Source organism: Strix uralensis, chromosome 21 (assembly GCF_047716275.1).
Source record: "Strix uralensis isolate ZFMK-TIS-50842 chromosome 21, bStrUra1, whole genome shotgun sequence".
Classification (NCBI taxonomy): Eukaryota; Metazoa; Chordata; class Aves; order Strigiformes; family Strigidae; genus Strix; species Strix uralensis.
In genome coordinates this window covers 10,887,140-10,907,532 of record NC_133992.1, presented here as the reverse complement: position 1 = coordinate 10,907,532, position 20,393 = coordinate 10,887,140, and the positions used below count along the sequence as shown (strand labels likewise).

Sequence of the window (20,393 nt, the reverse complement as noted above, 5' to 3'; positions counted from 1 at the left end):
TTCACATAGTACATGCAGCTCTTACATCAGCCTGAAAGAGTCTTAATGCCCAGAGCCAATTAATCCAAGTTAGACTGCCTTAACATTGAAGGAACTTTAGTATTGTTCAAGAAAGCAGAAGGTTGGGCTAGTTAGGATACAGTTTCACTGAAAACATTTATAGAAGAGTAAGGGATTTTAACTAACTGGATAGCAGTAATTTTTGGTAGCTACTGGACAAAATACAGTATCTCTCCTGATGAAGCAACTCAAAGAACAACAGCATTAAAAACCAGCAGTGACGGGCAAGTCGGAAAACACTGTTCTTCCTCCAGTTACAATTATCAAGGGTTAGGATATTGCTGAAAATGCTTCCTGTCCTTACTACTGTTACTCATACATCTTCCTTACAGCTATGCAGACTCTTTTAAGCAATTGTTTTACATTCCACAATTCCTAGTTGTGGAATGTAAATCCTAATTTATTGTGACTGATACTTCTATTTCCTTTGTGGGTGGGTGGGTATTTCTGCTTCTCTTACACATACATGCTCTGAAAACATACTTGCAGGTGCCAGCCTCACAGGCTCACTTTTCCATTTTCAAGCAAACATTGCCAGTGAAAGAGATAGGAAAGAAAACATTAAAAAGCAGTCATGTTTTCTTGTTTCATATAAATACAGTGTGCTGCAGACGGACATACAGAAACCACCATTCAAACTCGATGTTCCTTTATGCCACTAACCTATAGCAATTGTGCTAGCTTTGGGATTGTGTTGCCAGGCTTTTTTAAGTGATAGCCACTGTTTACCTACAAACAGAAATGTGTAGTAGATTACAGAAGGGGATCTAGCAGGGCTATATTCACTTGTACATTTCCCATCCTATTTTTGAAGTGGGAGGGAGGATGCTCTTACCTACACTGATGCATTTTTTGTCCTAAAAAATATGCAGGGTATACGTACAGATTCCTCCCTCCACTACTGAAGTGCAGGCACTCTGAGGAGCAATACGCTAGCCGTTCAGCAACACACCGCAACGCTGCAGAACAATTTAGCACATGTTGCAAACAGCATTCACTCTTCCTGGGGAGACTAATGCACTATACCCCACTCTCAGAAATTTTATCTTGGTATTCACCCAAAATTCAGTTGGTCCTAGAAGTAAAGTTATGTAAATGAACACCAAATGTTCTCACTTTAAATTTGCCAGCCAGATCAAAATTTGTTCCCATCTAAGGGCATAAAGGTAATAACTGTTAACCTTTGACTGCTAAAAATGTAAAAGGAAAATATCTTTCATTTAAAATTTGCTCGTTTGGTTACCATGGACACTGCTTAATCATGAAGGATGACTATTACTTGTTCCTATAGTAACCAAGAAGCTTAGGAAGCATCCTGTAATTTAACTCCAGATGCCAAATTTTACAACAGTCCACCTATTACCACATTTGGATACTTCAGAACAAGCCCAGGCTTGATCTCCAACTCTACAAGAAATTCACTGATGCAGAAGTGCTGTAAAAAAATCAAAAATGTGAGCACATAATGTACAAAAGAAACTTGCACTTCAAATAAATTGGTTTCTTCAAAAAGAAACATTAAGTGCTCAGCATCTGAGGATTCCTTTTTCAGTGTAAATGTTAATGAAGCAAAACTTTGCCTGTCTTTATTCTTGTCAATGTTTCTCAAAGTCTATACAATTGCAGGGCATGTTTTTCCCCAAAGTGAATGCTTCAACGCTCAACTTAAAATGAACTTCTGAAGTAATGCTGAGTAGCCAGCATTCATAAGCAAAACCTCCGAGAGCAGATCAGGACTCCCAGCCCAGCTCTCAAGAACAAACCTGCAGTGAAAACGTGTCCCTCATGCAAGCAAGCAGCAATGGACAGGACAAACCTTCCAAATTCAGGCAACCAGTGTGTTGCTCTAGACAGTCTTTTATAGTATTTCTGCTTATTAAAAACAAGCCTAACACTCGCCTAGCATTATTCATCACCATAAAGCTTTACCTTCAGCACCACCAAACAAATTTTAGTCAGAAGCTTTGTCTGCTGTAGTCTGAGGAGATGAGCCTTCCAGAAATTACCTGTGGCTGACGCTGTCTCTTGACCCTCACCAGCTCTATATTGGATATGAATTCACAGTTGTCAAAAAGCCATCAATTTTTATTTCCAAAGGGGCTTGAGGAAACTTAGTTTAAAAGCGTGACCCTACGGCTGTATAAAACAGGGAAATGACTAAGAAAGTTCTGGGGTTTGTGTGCCTTTTTTAATACACATATACACAGACACACAAGCAATTAATATCTACATTTTCAATATTCTCGGCAGTGTTTAAAAGGAAAGGAAACTACCTTCAGCTAGTGTCTGAGTCGAAAAAAGCAAAACTGATAATGCCCAAATATGGAAAGTGACCCAGCTCGTTCCTCGTCTCTATTGAGAGCAAAGTAAATTAAAGGATTATAGAGTGCCTTCAGTGCAATAACTTAAGGGATTAGTGGCACACTAGAAGACCTTCAAGGGAAATATAGGTTTAAAAGCTTTAAAAGGCAGCTCTGTGTCTAAATTGTTTGGACTGCCACAGCTGTAAGGAGACAAACTTACTCTAATACATAAGCGATCATGAAAAGTCTGCTAAAACCCCTCTAAGCATGCTTTTGGAAGCAATTCTTTTTTGGACTCAGACCAGGGTTTTTAACCTTTTTCTCATTTATTACCTATGGCTTTTAGATAAAAACTCACTCTGTATTACTTGGGAGCAACTCTGCTACTTATTTCCTTTTGGAGTAATCAGCCCCTCTCAGCAACACTGTTAGGGGAAAGTAAGGTTACTATCAGAAGGAAAGGACTTAAAATAGAGATAAGCAAAAGATGAGCAAAAGGAGACAACAGTCAATCTTCAAGTTGCCTGAAAGTCGCTGGTACAATTTCCAAATTTCTGTCACAGCACTAAATGAGTTGTTGCTTGGATAGTAATTTCCCGAGTTACTCTTAAGCAGTATTGACAGTTCTCACAATTTTATCAAGACTGTTGCTGTATTTAGTTACCTCTTAAAGACGGCAGCTGCTGGGACCATGGGACATTCAGGTATGGGACTGTGGTCAAGATTTTAGAGAAAGAACATGAGAGTCAAAACTCCTGAGTTCACTTCCTACCTTGGGGCAAAAGGAAGTCTCAGAAAAGAATACAGAGCTACTGGAATTTGTGCCATTACTCTGTCATTGACCATCCAAGGGATTTCCTGCAATTCATCCCCGGACACCTCACTGGTTAGATAAGGATGCATCTACCTAAGGCTTCTTTCAAGTCCACAGAGTATTTGCAGTTCTTACAAACGTGCTAAAGAAAATCAAACAATTGCTCAAAGGCAGTGTTTTGGTTATGCATGAAGATATTCAGAAGACATTTACTGGTTTGGGTAGTGCCAAGAACACCACAATGGGCATGCAGCCCACACTAACGGTATCAGCAGACACATACACGTTTCCAGTTGCCCAATTTCATCAAGATTCTAGGTTCTTTCATCAAATCTGCTTCTTTTCAAGCTGTTTATCTGACTTGCAAAGCTCACTGTCCCTGCCTCAGCCCACACACACAGCTACAGCTGCTGACACTGAATCCAGGTGGCTGTGTTGCCCTGAATGAGCCTTTCCCCACATTCCAAGTAACTCCCTACAGTTCTCCTACCTCTCTTTTCCTTCCCTTCCTTCCCCTACCCCTTTCGCATCTCACTATCAAAACTCCATATCCAGTACGTCTTAAATCACCTCCTCTGCAACGTTCCTCTTAAAATTTGACAGAGGTTACAACACATAAAAATCAAAGAAGGAGGGAAATACAAAGCTCTCAAAACCACAGGATATTGTCATTAAGAGGACAGGTGAAAAGTCAATAAACAGTCAGGTGTTACCTCAGCCTGTCACAAGCAGATGAAGTAACTAGTCCCAAAAATCCCAAACATACTCCAAAAACCACCCCATAGATTGTTAACAGCTCATGTTGGGCACAATATTATGGTTTAACTGCACTGTAGCTCCAGACACTAAATGGCAGCGCTGACCAGTGGTTACTCACAACATGGCTGATCAGGGAGTCCGTGTCTCTGGAAATAGAGACGGTTCCTTCCACTACTGATGATGGGAAGATGGGATGAGGTATTTGTAAATCTTGCTTACTACATGTGGGTTTCTAGCTTACTATGCAAATACCAGAAGGGCCAGCGCTCCCTGGAGGTTCACTCTGGTGTTTCCAATGGCACCAAATGGGAAGTTTTAAAACTTCATTCATTTTTAATCTAGTAGCAATTGATGCATTTGTCACAGAAAATACTAAGTTTTGATGTTTCTACATTTCTAACATAGGTCTAAAGGAGGTGGTGTAGATCAGTGTAACATCACCAGCACAGTAAGAGCAAACGAAGGAGCTTAAGACACTACTGCCATGCTGCTCCTACTGAAGGGTCTATCTAATCTTTGCCTCTACAGACAATAAATACACTCTAATTTTTTGTTTATTTAAGGGATATTTAGATTTCTCCATCCATTGTTTTATCAAAACAATTCAAGAATTCCTCCATCATCCACTACTTCCCAAGTTATTAAATTTAGTAGAGATTTTTATTAGACAATTAAGCACTGAACAAATAGAGGAAAGTCTCAGCTGGAGCACTAGTGCTAAAAATAGCATCACTGCCAGTGAATATTTCCTACAAACAGTACAGCTTTAAAAATTTTGCATATCTTTTCTATGGGCATCTGTCAGCCACGCTGTTAAAATTTCAATGAAAAACTGCACGAGTTCTGTGATTAAATAGCAAATGCCACAAAAGAGACTTGAAAAACAAAGCAATGGTCATTAAAAACTGTGAAGCAGGAAGGTCTCCTTTTCCTGACATTTAAAAAAAAACACCCTTGGAAAAAAAACCACCTCTATCGCTAATGTTTATTACTGGACTCTTCACTTGCCTGCTTCCAGCCCTTAAATGAAAAAAATTGTTTATGCAATATTTTCTAGAAAAATTACAGGTATTCTAAGGGACATGATTTGGATTCTTCACGAAGTCTCATGTACAGGAGACAGGCAAAGTATACACATGTACACTTTTGGCTATCCAGAATATAAGGCAAAATAATATAATACAGTAGAATTGTACTATTGATTGGTTACTAAAGTGAATAACTTAAAATTTATAACTTAAAATCAAGTAAATTATAAAGTAAGAACAGGAAGGGTGATTCTAAGTTTGAAATTACCCCAATGCAGCCTGCTGACGCTTGTGACTGGAAGGTGGCCAAGCAGGGCAGACCACACAGGAGTCCCAAGGTACAGTGACTCAGTCTCGCCTCAGAGACCAGATCGACCAGGCAGATTGACCAGTAACAGGTTATTATGCTCATCTTTCTTTCCAGACTTGATTTCCTACTGACCATACCTCATTCAGTACCAACCACTGGTACAGAAAGATGTGCTGAAAAGGCAAAATCACTCATCTTGTCAAATTTTGTAGGATATGAGTCAGAGAACAACAGTAAAACCGGAACACTTTACTCAGATTTCTGCCTGCCAATATAAATACATGCAACACTTGTATTTGCAAGGATAACACTGTGTATTTCAAACTTCTACACGCTGATGCAGCACCAGTTTCTTTTAATAAAAAGAACATATTCTTTAATCATACATAGCATTAAAAGCTGCTAGATGTTTGTCAGATAGATATAGTCTCTCTCAATAAATTTATTATATAACATTCTAGATGCAACCCAAAAGATCAGAAGCACAACGCAGTAACAGAAGCGAGCGTGAAAGAGAAGGTTATAGTAATGTGTGCCCTTTGTAGGCAGGTGCACAAATGGGCTTCTGGTGGTGGTACTGTATTCATAATGACTTTTAATTTGTTAAAAATAGAGACCATAGAAATAAAAATCAAGGCTCAGTGGCACATATTGGTTTGGCATGCCAAAGAAAAAAAAAAGCAGCATTGTAATTGTAGGGAGGTGTTCTGTTTGGACAGCACATGACAAATTACTTTTTTGCTTATTTATTCATTAGTCGATTATGGCTCTGTTCTTCTGAGATAGATAGGTCTGGTCAATCCTGATCTATCAGGAAGGTAGGTTCAGATATGATGCAGATATCCTAACACCCAAGCCCCTGCCAGAACTAAATTAAACTTCATTTAGATAAGTGCAGACAAAAGACATACACTGAAGCACACATGCTTTCAGCAATCTGAAAGGCATGTAGCTAAGCGGAATTCAAAGAAAAGTTAATTGTGGGTCATGAAAAGAACAAAGTATTATTTAAGCATTTCATGTGAATTATTTATTTACAGAACCCTGAATCTTACTTAACAATACAGTGGGAATTTTGAGTAAGGGCAAAATTCCTAATCAAAATGAGAGAGAGATCCCTTCTCCCCACAACATCTAATACAGTCATGTCCAGGGCACAGCCCTGGGCTACAGGACAAAGTCCTCTGGAGGTGGAAAGGGAGAAGTTCTACGCAACATTCCTTGTCAAACATCACTTTTTGTTAACATGCTGCAAAACAGATCTTCAGCTAGAAAAGATTAGAGAGAAGTGTGCGACATTTCAGTTAGCTTTAAATATAATAAAACCTCCTTTGTTGTTATGTCATTGTGTTACATGCTGGGACAATTTTCAAGTCTCTGCTTCCCTTGTCCCAAGCGAGTGCCTTAACCTCTAAGGTATTGGCTATTTGGGTATAAGTTGATCTCTCGTTTATCACTTAAAAGGTTTTGATTTCATCAAACAGAGAGAGAAAGACTAAATTCCAGCCGTTTTCAAGAGATGTGCATCTGAATAGCCTGCACTGAGAAAAAAACCAGTCTGACCTTAGCCTCCAAGCTCTCAGTGTTTGGTGTACTAAAATACTGGGTTTTGCTGAAGATCAGTCAGTTTTCTCTTCACAGCAGCCATCAAAGGAAAAGAAGAAGAAAGCCTATTTAACAAAAATCCTTTTTGTAGAACACCTTGAAAAGCATTTGTGATAAACAGAACTTAGAGCAAGACATGAATGTCCAAGGAGCTGACAGAGGCAGAAGTATCAGGAACACTAAACCTTCAAGATCAGGAACTCCAAATGTTCTCAAATTCTTAGAGCTTTGATGACAACTGATTGCCTACAGAGTTTTACAGAAGAAAGACCTGAAGCCAAAGCTGCATTTGGCTCAGATATGGAACTGTGAACGGAGCACCCGTGAGTAGTTTCTATGAGCAAACTGAATTTTCAGAACACTTGCCACTGATCCCTGTTCCTTCATTATACCCAGAATTAGGTAGAAACAGAGATACCATGAAGAAAGCCACAGGCCAAAGTACTGCAGGCAAAAGCAGGTGTTGCTTTTATCGATAATTTTCCTTCTACCCTCTCTGCCTCCCAAGTACCTTCCACTACATTAGATGGATCACCTGGTAGCAATCATAATTACTGCCATGATTCCTCATATAGTTACACACATCTCTGAGCTGAACAGATGGTCCAAGGAAGAGATGGGGTTTCTGCAGTTAGGTTTTTTTAACTAACTAATGTATACCTGCAGCATGTCCCAAATCTCTGTGGAAAGCAGAGACAGGAGATTTCAGACAATATCATCATTCTAACAAAGATTAACAGCAGGGTGAAACCTGTCTTGTTTATCAGCTATCAAACAGCAATAATTTAAACACGCTGGAGGTATGATCACAGGAGCCTCCTGATAGCATACCTTCCCGTTCTGGTCTGATGTGCCCTCCCCATCCATTTCTCTGTTCTTCACCTACTCTAGCCCTGAACCTCTCCAAGGGACAGACTGACAAACACACTGAAACACGTGATGAATGTGGTAAAAGCACCAGGGCTAACCAGAGAACTCTAGAATGGAGGATACCATCACACAAACCATCAAATAAGCTGGCTGTCATTGCAAACAGCTGAAAGGCCTATACCTTTTTCTGCATGCTACATCAGATTGTCTCCATCTGGAGTCCCAACAGAAAGAAATCCCCTACTTTCCTTAGATACCGGCATAGAAAATGCAAATTCTGTTCACTTCGCCTATCTAAAAATGCGCTACAGCAGAGCTTTCCTGAGGGAGTGGTTATCTCTTTCTTTGTACCTCAGGAAGCAAGACCAATTTCCCAAACTAGGTCTCGGCTACAGCAGCCACCGCCTGTGACTGCGGCACAGCTGTGCAAGCTCGAAGCCCAGCCTGACTCTCAGGGTTTGTCCTCGGGCAGGCTGCACTCGGGGTTTACAAAAGGCCAGCAGGCAGCATTCATGCAGCAGTGCTCATCAGAAGGGTGGCACTGCCCCCTCAGGGGGGGAGAGTGGGAAGTGGCAGTATATAAGTATATGCTTTTAAACACAACCTCTTCTTTATTCAAAGAGACTGACTGATATAAACTAGAGTGGGCTGGAAGAGGTTCTTTGACTCACAGCAAACGCGTTTTGGAACAGGAGCCATGCTGGCAGCAGATGGCAGCACCTGCATCTCATGGGTGCTCCACTGTCAGCTCCGGCATCAGGGATTTATCATCCAGGACTGATGCAGCACAAACAGTGAGTGATTCCAGATGGGGAGACGGGGTTGTCTGCCAGCAGAGATCTCCTCCTCCCTGGTAAATGTATAACAACTGCCTGATCCTCAGCAAGTTCCCTGTCCAGAAACATGCTGACAATCTGCTGAAGTGACACACCTCGGAAAAGCTCAACTTCAGGTATCGCTGCTCCTCCAGAGAGGGCCGCAGGCTTACCTGGGCTCTGTGGGGATCTGGACAAAGGGTCCAGAGACTGTAGAGAGCAAAAAGTTGCTCTTGCATGTCCGGGAAACACATGTGTGGCAAATCAGACCATTGCTAATTCCTGTGAAATAACGCCAGTACTCACAAATTCATTTTTATTATCTTTAGCTAGAGATAGTAAATTACACTGCAGATCAGCATTTGAGAAGGGGACCCTCAGCTCTTTCCTTCAGATTTGTAGGTTTTGGAAATTAACTTCACATCAAACTCCAAAAATCTAGAACCTCATTCTGATTTCTGCATTCCCCATAGCTCCCACACCCTTCAGTCTCCTGTTCATTAACCTTCCAGTGGGATCAAAACTGTCAAGGAAAGTATTTCTTTTGCTGTATTCTAGCACTTCCTTCTCTCTGTCCAGAGTGGCAGCCAGGGCGCTGGAGCAGCAGGCAGCAACTCCAGGCTCTGGACCGAGCCCTGCCACTGACCTACTGCATGGCCTCGCTGTATGGCACTGCCACTGCATAACCTGCTTTCTGCACCTCTTACATAAACATGTCGAAAATAAAGAAAAAATTCTTATGCAGATTTGCAAATCCCTTTAAGATCTACAGATAAGAAGAGTTCAACTAGTGCCGAGTATTATGATCCCCCTAGCAGGCAGGGATCCTTGAGACAAAGTGTGACAAACACAAAATACTCAGGGAAGGATCAACAGCAAGAAGATTTCAGTTGGTTTAAATCCAATTTCTTACAAACATTAGGGTTGAGTTCCATTTCCATCAACTCTGCCTGCCTATTCCTTGTGTTCACTACAAATTACATTGTTAAGTTCATACTGGGTTACCTAAATGAACCCAATACATTTCATTTGTCACAGTAACTGAAATGACAGTAAAATAGTTTGAACAGTATACAAATAAAGGGGGAAAGGGAACTGCTACATTCTTGAGTTTACAAACACTCCTCCCTGACAGGCAAAACAACAAAAAATCATGGAAAGAAAAACACTGTCTGATTAAAGGAAAAGATGAAGCTCAGGGACTGATTTAGCTTCCTATTGTTTTCTCAGTGATGATTCAAAATCCTGAAAAACGTACTGTATGCCAGGAAAAGAAGAGGACATTGCACTAAGCTAAATCTTGTAGTGCTAGAGTCTACTTTACAATCTGCTTCGTAAATCAGAATTATCTCCAGTGAGACAAGTACAAGCCTGGATTTTCACAAACACCAGTGTTGCAGTTGTGCTTTTTATTTGGGCTTTTTATTCACACAGCAACAAAAAAAAATTCTTTCTAATTAATGGCTTTGATTAAGCTCAAGACTTTATAAATATGACTGGATTGTCACACCAGAGGCCAAACACAGCCCTCTCCTTTCTGAAAAGACAGCTCAACAGCAAAATGACTGAAAGACTCCTGCTTCTTTGACTATTTTAACGATAGGCATAAGCATCAATAAACATTTATTTCACACTAGAAGAGAAAGCCAGAATAGCTTATTTTAAAAATGCAACTGGGTCAGGAGCTGCCTCAAGTAGAATAAATGGGCTGCATGAGTGAGTATGCCCTAAAGAAACATTACTCTGTGGACCTAACTCCTGCTGATGAGGACAAATAGGCCCTTTTAGAGCAGGATTTTTAAAAGCGCAAAGTGATTTGGGAATACAAGTCCCATAGGTTTCCACAATGCCTCAGGACCACAATCTTTAGGCTCTTTTGAAAATCCTACCCCTAAACTGTACTCAGCTTTGTAATTTCAAAACCCCTGCTGATACTCAGCTCATGAAGAACAAGAAGTTCTAGCAATGCATCTTTGCATATAGATACCACCTCTTAATCAAGGATTTTCAAATCTCTATAATCACCAATTAGGCCTCCAAACATCTCAGTTAGCTAAAAAAGTAGTTACCTTAATTATACACACTGAAAAAACGGAAGCATGGATAACTGAAAAGACTGGGTTAGTTACAGTTGCACAAGGTGTTACAGCCACTATAAGGAACAGCACCCAAGCCTGACTCCCCCAGCTGAACTCTCAAAATTAAACAGTTCTCCCTCCCCACGCATAACTGCAGCACGACACAAGCAACTGACCTTCTGTAAAGCTCGAAATACGCCTCACAGGGAGCAGGTACACTTACAAACACTCGCACTGGTCATTCTCATCTACAGTAATGAAGCCACCTGTAAGCAACAGCACGTATGTCTTTGCACTGTCAATGAAAGAGAACTGTTGTTGCAATTACCCCTACTAAGCGGCCTGTTCCGGCTCCGGGATCTGCTGCGCTGTCTCTGAAGTCGTGACCTCCGGAGCAGTCGATAGTAGTAAGACGGTCTCCCAGAACTTTTCCTGCTGTTCATTGACATTTTTGTATCTATTTTACACATACACACATGCAGGCACAGGTTCACTCTCCCTTCTGGCAAAGTAGCAACAGTTCCAGCGTTTAATTAACTGGAGGTTGGTTCTTTGGAGTGGAAAGGGAGAGGGGGGAAGAGGAACTCGTCACTTTACACATTTAAAAAGAAAAACAATAAGAAGAAACCATAAAAAAGAGAGAGAGAGGAAAAAAAAGACCGCAGCACCGGAGTACATGTCTCAGCTGAGGGAGGACTTGCAGCAAGCAAGATAAACTGTACTAACAATTCCTGCCCCCAAAAAGATAAGCCTGCTGGAGTTGGAATAGGAAGCCAGAGTTGGCCTGGGCTCTTGAAACGTGAAGAATAGGCTGGAAGAAATCCTGGACTGGATCCTCTCTGCCGGACAGCAACATCTGATCAAAGAGTACTGGAAAAAATCAACAGCTTGCTGCATGAAAACGGCTGGGTAGCCTTAGGGTGCCAGCTAGTTTCTACCTGCCCTGGCCATCAGATCATTTCGGAGATGAAGCTTCAGGCGGCTGGGTCTGCAGCAGAAGGTATCTGTGAAAGACTGCGTTGGGGAAGGGTATAATGATTTCCTGGCCATGGGACACATGTTAATAATCATCATGGAGCAAAAGCCCCGGAAAATAAAGTGAAACTTGAGAGGGGAAAACTTTAATTAGAAGTTGAACGAACAGAGCTCCAGACTCCCCTGGAGGCCCATTTCCTTTCAACATTCAAACTGAGTTATAGCACATCCCACAAATTAGAGAAAGAGCCTATTTACCATTTGGGATCTGATGGCAGTGAAGATTCCGCCTCCGGCTCATATTGCTCAATAAAATTACATTTCAATGGGCAGAATTAACACTTTAAGCCACAGAGGGAAAGAAAAGAGGAGAAAAAAAAATCAACTAACCAGATACCAAATTTCACTCCACATTTACAGTTTAAAAAGGTCAGAAGTGAATTGTCCAGAATCCTTCATCTATGCTCCTTCCCTTGCTGGCATAAAAAGCACTCCGAAGGAAGAGCGATAGACAACATTTCAGAAAACCAGAACGGTGGCCAAGAACTGAACGTGCTGCCACTTCTTCTCACAAGTTGGCAGATAACAGAAAAATCTCATCATAGTGGGATGAACTGCAAAATGACATTTGCACAATACCTCTCTGTATTGTGTCCTAGTTTTGTCATTTTTCCCAGACATTTGTGCAAATTTATCTTTGTGGTGTCTATGGAAGCTGTAGGACTAGCCAGGCTTGGCTGAGGATGAGCTATGTTTCCCAGTTAGCAGGAGCTTCTTCGGAAGTTTAAAAGCTTCCCTGGATTATACTGTGTTGTACCTTCAATTGGCTTACACAAGAGGCAGAAATGATCAGACTTCAGTGCCCTCACCATGACAGCAGTCCCTTCCCTACCACCAACATGCACCTTAATTTTAGGATTTCATAAATGTGTGCAGTCATGGAAAACATCAGAATTCTACAAAACCTGTACTTTCTTATTTAAAAACTGAGTAGTAAACCCATGATGCTTACATTTGGAGTAAACCCAGCAGAGAAAGGCCCTTCCGGGAGGAAAAAACAAGTCTCGATCTTCAGAGAAGTCCATGCCTGGTTTTGAGGCCACACGTAAGGAATTCAGCGCCAGGCTTTGCAGTGCGGGAGCCAATCAAGAGGGCAACGACAAGTTCAGGTCAAGGAGGCAGATCCCAGCTGGACAGCAGAGGCTCCGCTGCCTCTGGGAGGGGGATGTTGCACAGGGACATTCCTCTGCCGCTTCCACCCCAAGCACCAGCAGTCACCAAATCTCACATCAGATCCCAGCAAAAAGGAAAAGGCTTCAGTTACTACACATCTGCCCTCTTCTTGTTATCCAGAATAATGGGGGGGTTTTCATATTTGGGGAGATTAAAAAGGAAACAAAAAAAATACACCACAAACTATAACCATTTTCCAGGTGACCAGAGACTCATCCCGTGCTGCTGATTCCATTTACAGAGCTGAGAACATCTAGAAGACAGTGATGGGAAAGTCTGAAAATACTGAGGTTCAGTTAAAGATTTGCTATACACAAGAAGCCAAATATTCAGGTGTCTCTCTGCATTTTTGTGTCCTAATAAGTGAGCCAGTAGCTCTTAAGAGAATCTTTTCACAATTACACTTTTTATCACTAGAAATGTCTTTAAAACAGCCTAGCCAATTTATTTTTCCTTTTGTCATTCCCAACAGCAAAAAAAGGCATGGATGGGAATGGAAGTTTAAACAAAACCACTTAAAAAGCTCACCCAAATTCAGACAATTTCAAAGGGGAAGGTTCATGTGTTGGTTTTTCGTAATTGGAGCCAGGTGACTCATCCTCAAACCACCTGGGCTGCAGCAAGACACAGGCGCTGCTGATCTCCCAACCGCTGTGGGCAGGTGGAAATCATCAGGAGATATGGGAGGATGGGCTTGCAGTCACTGCGCCTTCACCCACATGTCCTTGAGCATCTGTTCCATGTTTAGGGATTTTTATTTTTAATCTAGTACCTTCAGAAATCTTCATACAGGTGACCATAAAATAGGAGAAGTTAATAAAGGACTATAAACTATCATGACAAGAGAAAGCAGTCTTACTATAAAAGTATAAATTGCCAGGAGTTTTGTTCAAGTTTCACCAGCTTGCCTCTGTCTCTCTCACTTCAACAGTGTTTTTGAAGGCTTTAAGTACGGATGCTACATAGCAGCAGGCAACAAAATGAATGACCCATCTGGGAGGGAATGTGACTGGTCTGGACCTTTCCAATTAATCCAGCACTGCTCATTTTTTCCCTCTCTTTTCTTTTTTTTTCCTTCTTTTTGAAAGCCACATCCTGATACAAATGCTCTTTTGTGTATAGCAGAATCTATCACTTGCAAACGTTAGATATATTAACTGCTCTGGAGGAAAGTTGACAACGTTAAAGTCTCTATCTCTAAAATAACACATCCCAGTCTGGCTGTTCCCTCCAGAACGCAGAAGGACGAGTTCAGTCACAGGCTCTTCTGAATCTTTCAATAAGAGGAGCAAATGGAGCCAAACATAGCAGTGATTTTTGGGGTATTAACTCCTCCTCCCCAACACCGAACACAAACCTAACCCATGAAATTAAATATCTACCAAACTGTAACATCCCAGTAAAATATCCAGTTTGATACACTGTTGAGCTTTAGAGGACAATCAGAGCACCCACAGCTGACCTGGCATCCCCTGTCATCTACTTCTGTTATCCTGCCATTAAGCCTTCTTAAAACTGGATTTATTTCGCTCCTTTACCAAAACTAACAGCATGTGAATAAATTTTAAATTAGCACCAAAATAAGTTCTGGAGTGGAGAGCTACACAAACATTGGCTTGTTTGCTTTGACATCAAAAGGAGCAGGCTGTTGCCTGAGGCTTTGCTCAGCTATAGCGGAGCTGCTGGGTCCAGGGCGGCCGACAGAAGCCGTGCTCCCCAGCGGCTAACACTTGCCTTTTTTATCATTTGTTTATTGCTTTGTGCTGGGAAAATAATGACTGTACTTCAGAATGCACATTCCCAAGGCAGCCCCTACCATTAAACCTCTTGCTATCCCAAAGGGCTTTAGAGGGAAACAATCATTCCTCTTAACTCCCTCTGATTTTATGGCAAGGAACTGGAATTCCTTACTCTGAAAGTGAATGTTTCCGTGCTCTGTCCGCGGGGCCCACCCTGGCCCCAAAAGCTCTATCCGTACAGGTCTGAGGATACACCGATGGGTCCACACACATAATTCATGGTCTTTGAATTTAGACTACCTTTGGGAAGACAGCAGCTTTAGTCATTTCATTTCAGTTTCCCATATTTTTTTCACAAAGAACTGAAGGAAGGCTTTCAAAAGTTAAACAAACAAACAAGAAAAGGTTTTGCCTTGGCCAGTAGAGAGGAGTGGTGGATATCAGCTTAATTTCTAATTTGCGTTAGGTCAATGACCTGCAGACAGATCATCGAGATGTTGAAAAAAATCAGGTTGCAACCCAGATTTCCCTGTCACATGTAACTACACAACCTTTGAAGAATGGTTATATTCGTTTTACAATCTGAGGCAAAAGGAATATGGGAATAATCTCTACAAAATACCTGTCTTTTAAAATATAAGAGAAATATAACACTGTTCTTGTTAGTGATCCTAGACACTCTCAAGATGTGTCTGCTTGCATTTGCTTACAAGTCCGTTGCAGTCTTCAGTTCAGCATACTATGAAGCTGGAAGATTTCCAGGCTTATTGCCTCAAGGCTACCAAGGAGACATAAACTCATATGCAGAGCCAGAGAGGAAGGCAATTTCCTTTGTGTAAGGATAACTGAAGTTTCAATTCAGCTGTACCCATACCAAAATCTTCAGTGACATATTTGTTTGAAGACCTAAAAAGGAAAGTTTCATACATGCAATTAAAAGCAAACTACTTCTTTTTAATATTTTAATGGAAAACAATGGTTATTTTAAGACTACGCATAGGCAAATTAAGTTCCTTACCACTTAGGTGGAATGCAGCAGCTTTTTGATAGCCTTGCAACAAAGTGGTACACCAATTTAGGATCAAAATGAGAAATAAACATTTATATTAAATTTAAGCATAGAATTCCTTGCTCTCCATTTATTGAATGGTGTCATAGCTACCAAGACACTATGGACTACTCCCGCTGTCTGTATGGTGATGAAATCCAAATGCAAATGGAAAGCAGTCGTTACACATAATATAGATAATTAATGATATTAATGAGTAGAGAAAGCAGTGCCATATAAAAAAAGTCAAGGGGAAGAATGTGTGTCTGAATAATTTAATATTAAACAAGTGTTCAGGGGGTCTTACGGAAGTTAAAATAGGACATGAATTCTTTTAGCATTAGTGTTCCCTACATACAGACTATTACTACTGTTTACTGTCATCATGTTTATTATATATTTACTATGGTGGTGCCCAGAGATGCAAAAACAGATCAACATCACATTGTTTGGGGATCTGCACACACCACCAATTAAGAGATGATTCCTTGTCCACAGCACTTATGATCTAACTAAATGCCCCAGTACTGCAGACACCGCAGGCGCAGTAATTACCGTGCCTCTCTCACGCAGGGAGAAGTGAAGCCCCGAGGGATTTATCCAAGGTCCCGTGGGAAGGCTGGGGCAGAGCGCAGAGCTAGGCCTATACCCCGGATCCCTTAGTCCTTCCCAAAGAATTGATGGAGCTTCCTCACTCTCTCAAGACAATCCCCTCATGATGAATAAGTATTAAGTATAATAATATCTTTTTTTTCTACAGTGTCTTTCCTCCAACAGAGCACAGATGCTTTTGCAAATACTTGCTCAGCTTTTTAATGTACTTAAAACACACAAAATTCCCCTTTTTCACTCAGGTAAAAAAAAAAAAAACAATCAAAGAAATGTGCCCAATGTTAAGCAGGAAAGTCAGTTATTGCTTCTAATAGATAATGTCCTGATTTTAATAACTAGTCATAATATATTTTAAAAGTGTGAATAAAAGTGTTTTTCAACTATCACATACAAAAAAGAAAGCAAGAGAAATAAAAATAGAGCCTGGGAATTGTACCCCTAATTCCCAACAAGTCTATCAACAAGCTGAGTTTTGGACCACACTTGATTTCTGCATAGAGCAGGCAGCTTCTTGACAGCAGGAATTCAGTACAACATAGCGGCTCCAAATCCGTGTGGAACAGGCAAACAGGAGGTCGACAAACATGTTATTCATTGTGCTGGAAGGACGTGTAGTGCTTTGTGAAAAACACACAAAGTGATTCACATAGGAAGGGTTGCTCAGTCCCCGGGCAGGTTGCAGTAACGCCAAGGAGAGTCGGTGTGTCTGAGACCCCGATGGGAGACGTTTCCTGTGCCACGCAATGAACTCTACTGTGAGGGAACAGGGAAGAAACACGCACACTGACCTCAAAGCAGAACATGTTTCCTGACTACTTCCCAGTAGAACAATAGAGCTAAAGAACATAAACTTTTTCAAATCAGCTTTCAGCTAGCTGGGGGAGACCAAAAGAAAATCAGTTAACTTACTCTAAATGTACTGACATGTATTCCTAATGATAAACAATACTCTACTCGGATAACTTGGTTTATGACCTGACTGGTAATGATGGTAAGAAAATTTAGAAAGTCAAAATCTATCTTAAGATTTGTGCTATAATTTCCACAGACCTAATGAAGTAATTAAGCACATGGACTCCAAAACAAATTGAAGAAGAAACTTAACAGAATCAAACATTCCGTGCCTCAAAACAGCCTGCTGCTTTAAACAACCCAGAAGAAAAAAAAAACACGAGTGCAAAATCTCCATTGTATAGCAAAAATTCCCATACCAGAAAGAAAAATCTTGTACAAAACCCCACATGAAACAAAGGTCCTCATACATAAATGAAAACTGTACAACACTTCCTAGAACCATGCGCCTTCCATGAGTAGCTGCTGGGAGGAAATATTTGTTTAAGCTTGATTATTCTTTACAAAAAACCTTATTACTAAAATAAAATGTTAACAATGATCCATTGAGTGATTAACGGAGTAACTTCAGCTCTGGGTTTCCAAAGATCTCCCATTTCCTTCTCCAAGACAAAATTAAAGCAGTTCTCTGCTATGACCTCTGTAAGCTGACCCATGGGGCTTTCTGTGAACTCAACTTACACCAACTTGAATGTATTCATTGAAACTCTTTTACTCGTTTTCCGCGTACAGTTGAGCTAACACTGCTATTTACAGGGGTCACCCAGCCAGCCAGACTAAAACAAACACATTTCCTTCAGCAGAAGGATCCTGCCATGCAGAGTTCCCCCTGACAGACGCCACCGGCGCTGGTTCCCCCTCAGCGCGGGAGGAGCAACGCAAGAGGCACCAAACGCGCCGTGTGCCACTAGTGCTCGAGACTCGAGAGATTTCTGTCAAGAGGAGAATGAAGAAAGTTGTCTGGATTGCTCAGAGACGATTCACTTCAGTCTTGTAATACAACTGTTTGGAAATTTTTTATTTACAATAATACACAATGATGGGAATTTATTCCCAGATTTGTGCTTATATTAACCATGACATTTACCATATGGTAATGCAATTTTTCTCCTTGCACTTTCTTTTACTATTATGATTATTTTAAAAACAGCATTTTTGTTCAAATGAAAGATTCAGAAAAAAAAACTGGTTTGTCAATATTTTAAAATTATTTTTTAAGTTGGAAATAAAAGCACTTTTACGTTGGTCCCTACCACTTTTTTACTATAATAAAAATGGGAAAATCAGCTTATTTACTATGAAAAAATAAACTGGAAGGTATTCAAGATCCTGCAAATCTCACGTTGAAAATTTGAGGGAAAAAAATGAAACCTATTACAAAAACATCACAGCATAGGAAAGCTGTTATTTATCTTATTTAAAAAATAAAATGTCCTTATCTTGTTTTTTTTAACCACCTTTTAAACAGCTCATCTATCTTGCTTTCCAGAAGAATGTTTGCTCTGTGAGCTGCCTCTCTCCAATTTTTCACTGTTGTGCAGGTGTGTAAGATTTCCTGTGAGTGATGAGGACTCGATCTGTTCTCAATGGGTAAGATTAAAAAGATGGTTGGAGGATAACTGACTGAAAAGCCAATGTTTTCTAAGAGAGCTTTGAAGTAACACTTGTGGAAGACAGCAAGGCTCCCAGACAGCTTAAAGGTGCATGGCTCCACGCTTCCCAGAGATCACACCAACCACAGCATCCCAAAGTTTGCACCTTCCAAATTTGGCTCCCGTTATTTAGACTTTCTGAAGACATCTATCCATCCTGGCCAGATGCAGTCTCCGTTATTCATGGTAAACAGCAGAGACATGCAACTTGTTTGGTACAAGAACCATAGAGTAGAATCACAGAGCAGCCTGGGTTGGAAGGGACCTTAAAAGATCATCTGGTCCAACCTTTTGTGGGAAAGGGAGCCTAGATGATGAATCTTTATGATCAAAGAAGATTTAAACATTGCAGTAGGTAATGTGGAACCATCAAAGACAAGTACTGCCAGTCAAATCTTGCAGAAAGTAGGAGCTAGCAGACTACTCTGTGCCATTGAGGAAGAACAGGATTTCAGAAATAAAGAGGGAAGTCTGATGTCTAATGAACAGCTTGCATGTGGAACTCTGGTATTCAGTTATTATTACTAGTTATCAAAATTAATACAAATAACACATTCACATGCTGTTCCCTACCTATGCAGACATGAATTAGATGCTCATCTTACTTTCCTATCTGCAAATTTAAATAAAAAAATAATCATCAACTTTAGGCTAGGAATCTAATTATTATATGTATTAATAAATTATTGTAATAAACTATGTATTCTGCATTAAACTTGATCAAAATATTCCTGTGACAAAATAAATTAACTCCTAAAAATATTTTTACTTTGTATTTCAGTAAACTTGCTGTTGTGTTGCTGCAGGGAACAATTTGATAGAAGTTTGGCATCACTGGCTTTCCATGCCAGATTTATTAGTTATTATTAGCAGAAGTCTCAGCTATTTATGGTGTGTTCTAATATAACGGCTTTCCAATGTGGTGTGCTAAAAGGTCAGAAAAAAAAAACAACCTTTCTGAAAGTTGCTGCAGGGCATCAGTATCCTTGGTTGCATGGAAGTCTAGTCTGTTTTAACTCAAGGTGGGGAGAAGAAAAGGGTTTTACAGGTGATAGAGTAGCCTAGTAACTCAGTTTGTGCACAAGCATTTACCTAATCTGAGGAATCCAGTTTGCTCCGAGGGAAGCAGCCACTTTTATGCTCACCTCCCAGTGTACAGCTGGTTCCAAAGTGCAATATAAGGACACATGAGATTTACACAGCAGCATGAATCAACACTTGGGATGTTTAATCTCATGACAACATCACACTGAAAGCAGCATCTATGTTGACAAGAGAAATGAAAGATTAACTTGATTACACATGCTATGTAAAACTTACTTCCTGATTAATTAATAGATTAGACACTTCCAATTCATGTTTAAATGCCTGATAATGATCTTAACGCTCATATAACAAATCACAGATTTATATACACACACTCCAAACTTCATTTGTGACAGATTATTTTCTTCCTTTCCTTGCCACATAATTTGCAAACTACACTACAAATATAGTTGCTTGTTTTACTTGCTTTTTGGCATCAGATTACTCTTCCAAGGAGCGTTTTGGCAAGTATGTTCTTTAGCCATCTTCCTTATCAGGCTTACATGACAGTGTATCATAGAAAACACCATCTAGTTTAAAAGAATACTCTGTTA

General features: G+C 40.4%; 1 protein-coding gene across 6 annotated transcripts in view; it reads right to left on the bottom strand.

The window, feature by feature from the left end:
• The window catches only part of DAB2IP (DAB2 interacting protein), a 243,925-nt gene that overhangs the window by 153,400 nt on the left and 70,132 nt on the right, over positions 1-20,393 (bottom strand). For 2 of the 6 annotated variants that reach the window (XM_074891327.1, XM_074891328.1), the window contains exon 1: positions 10,971-11,238. The exons of 2 other annotated variants lie outside the window; for them this stretch is intronic. In XM_074891327.1, coding sequence (XP_074747428.1) covers positions 10,971-11,112 — 142 coding nt within the window. In that variant the 5' untranslated portion in view covers positions 11,113-11,238. Of the gene's footprint in view, positions 1-10,970; positions 11,239-20,393 lie in introns of those variants that run through there. 2 more of the 6 variants (XM_074891325.1, XM_074891326.1) reach the window with 1 other exon arrangement.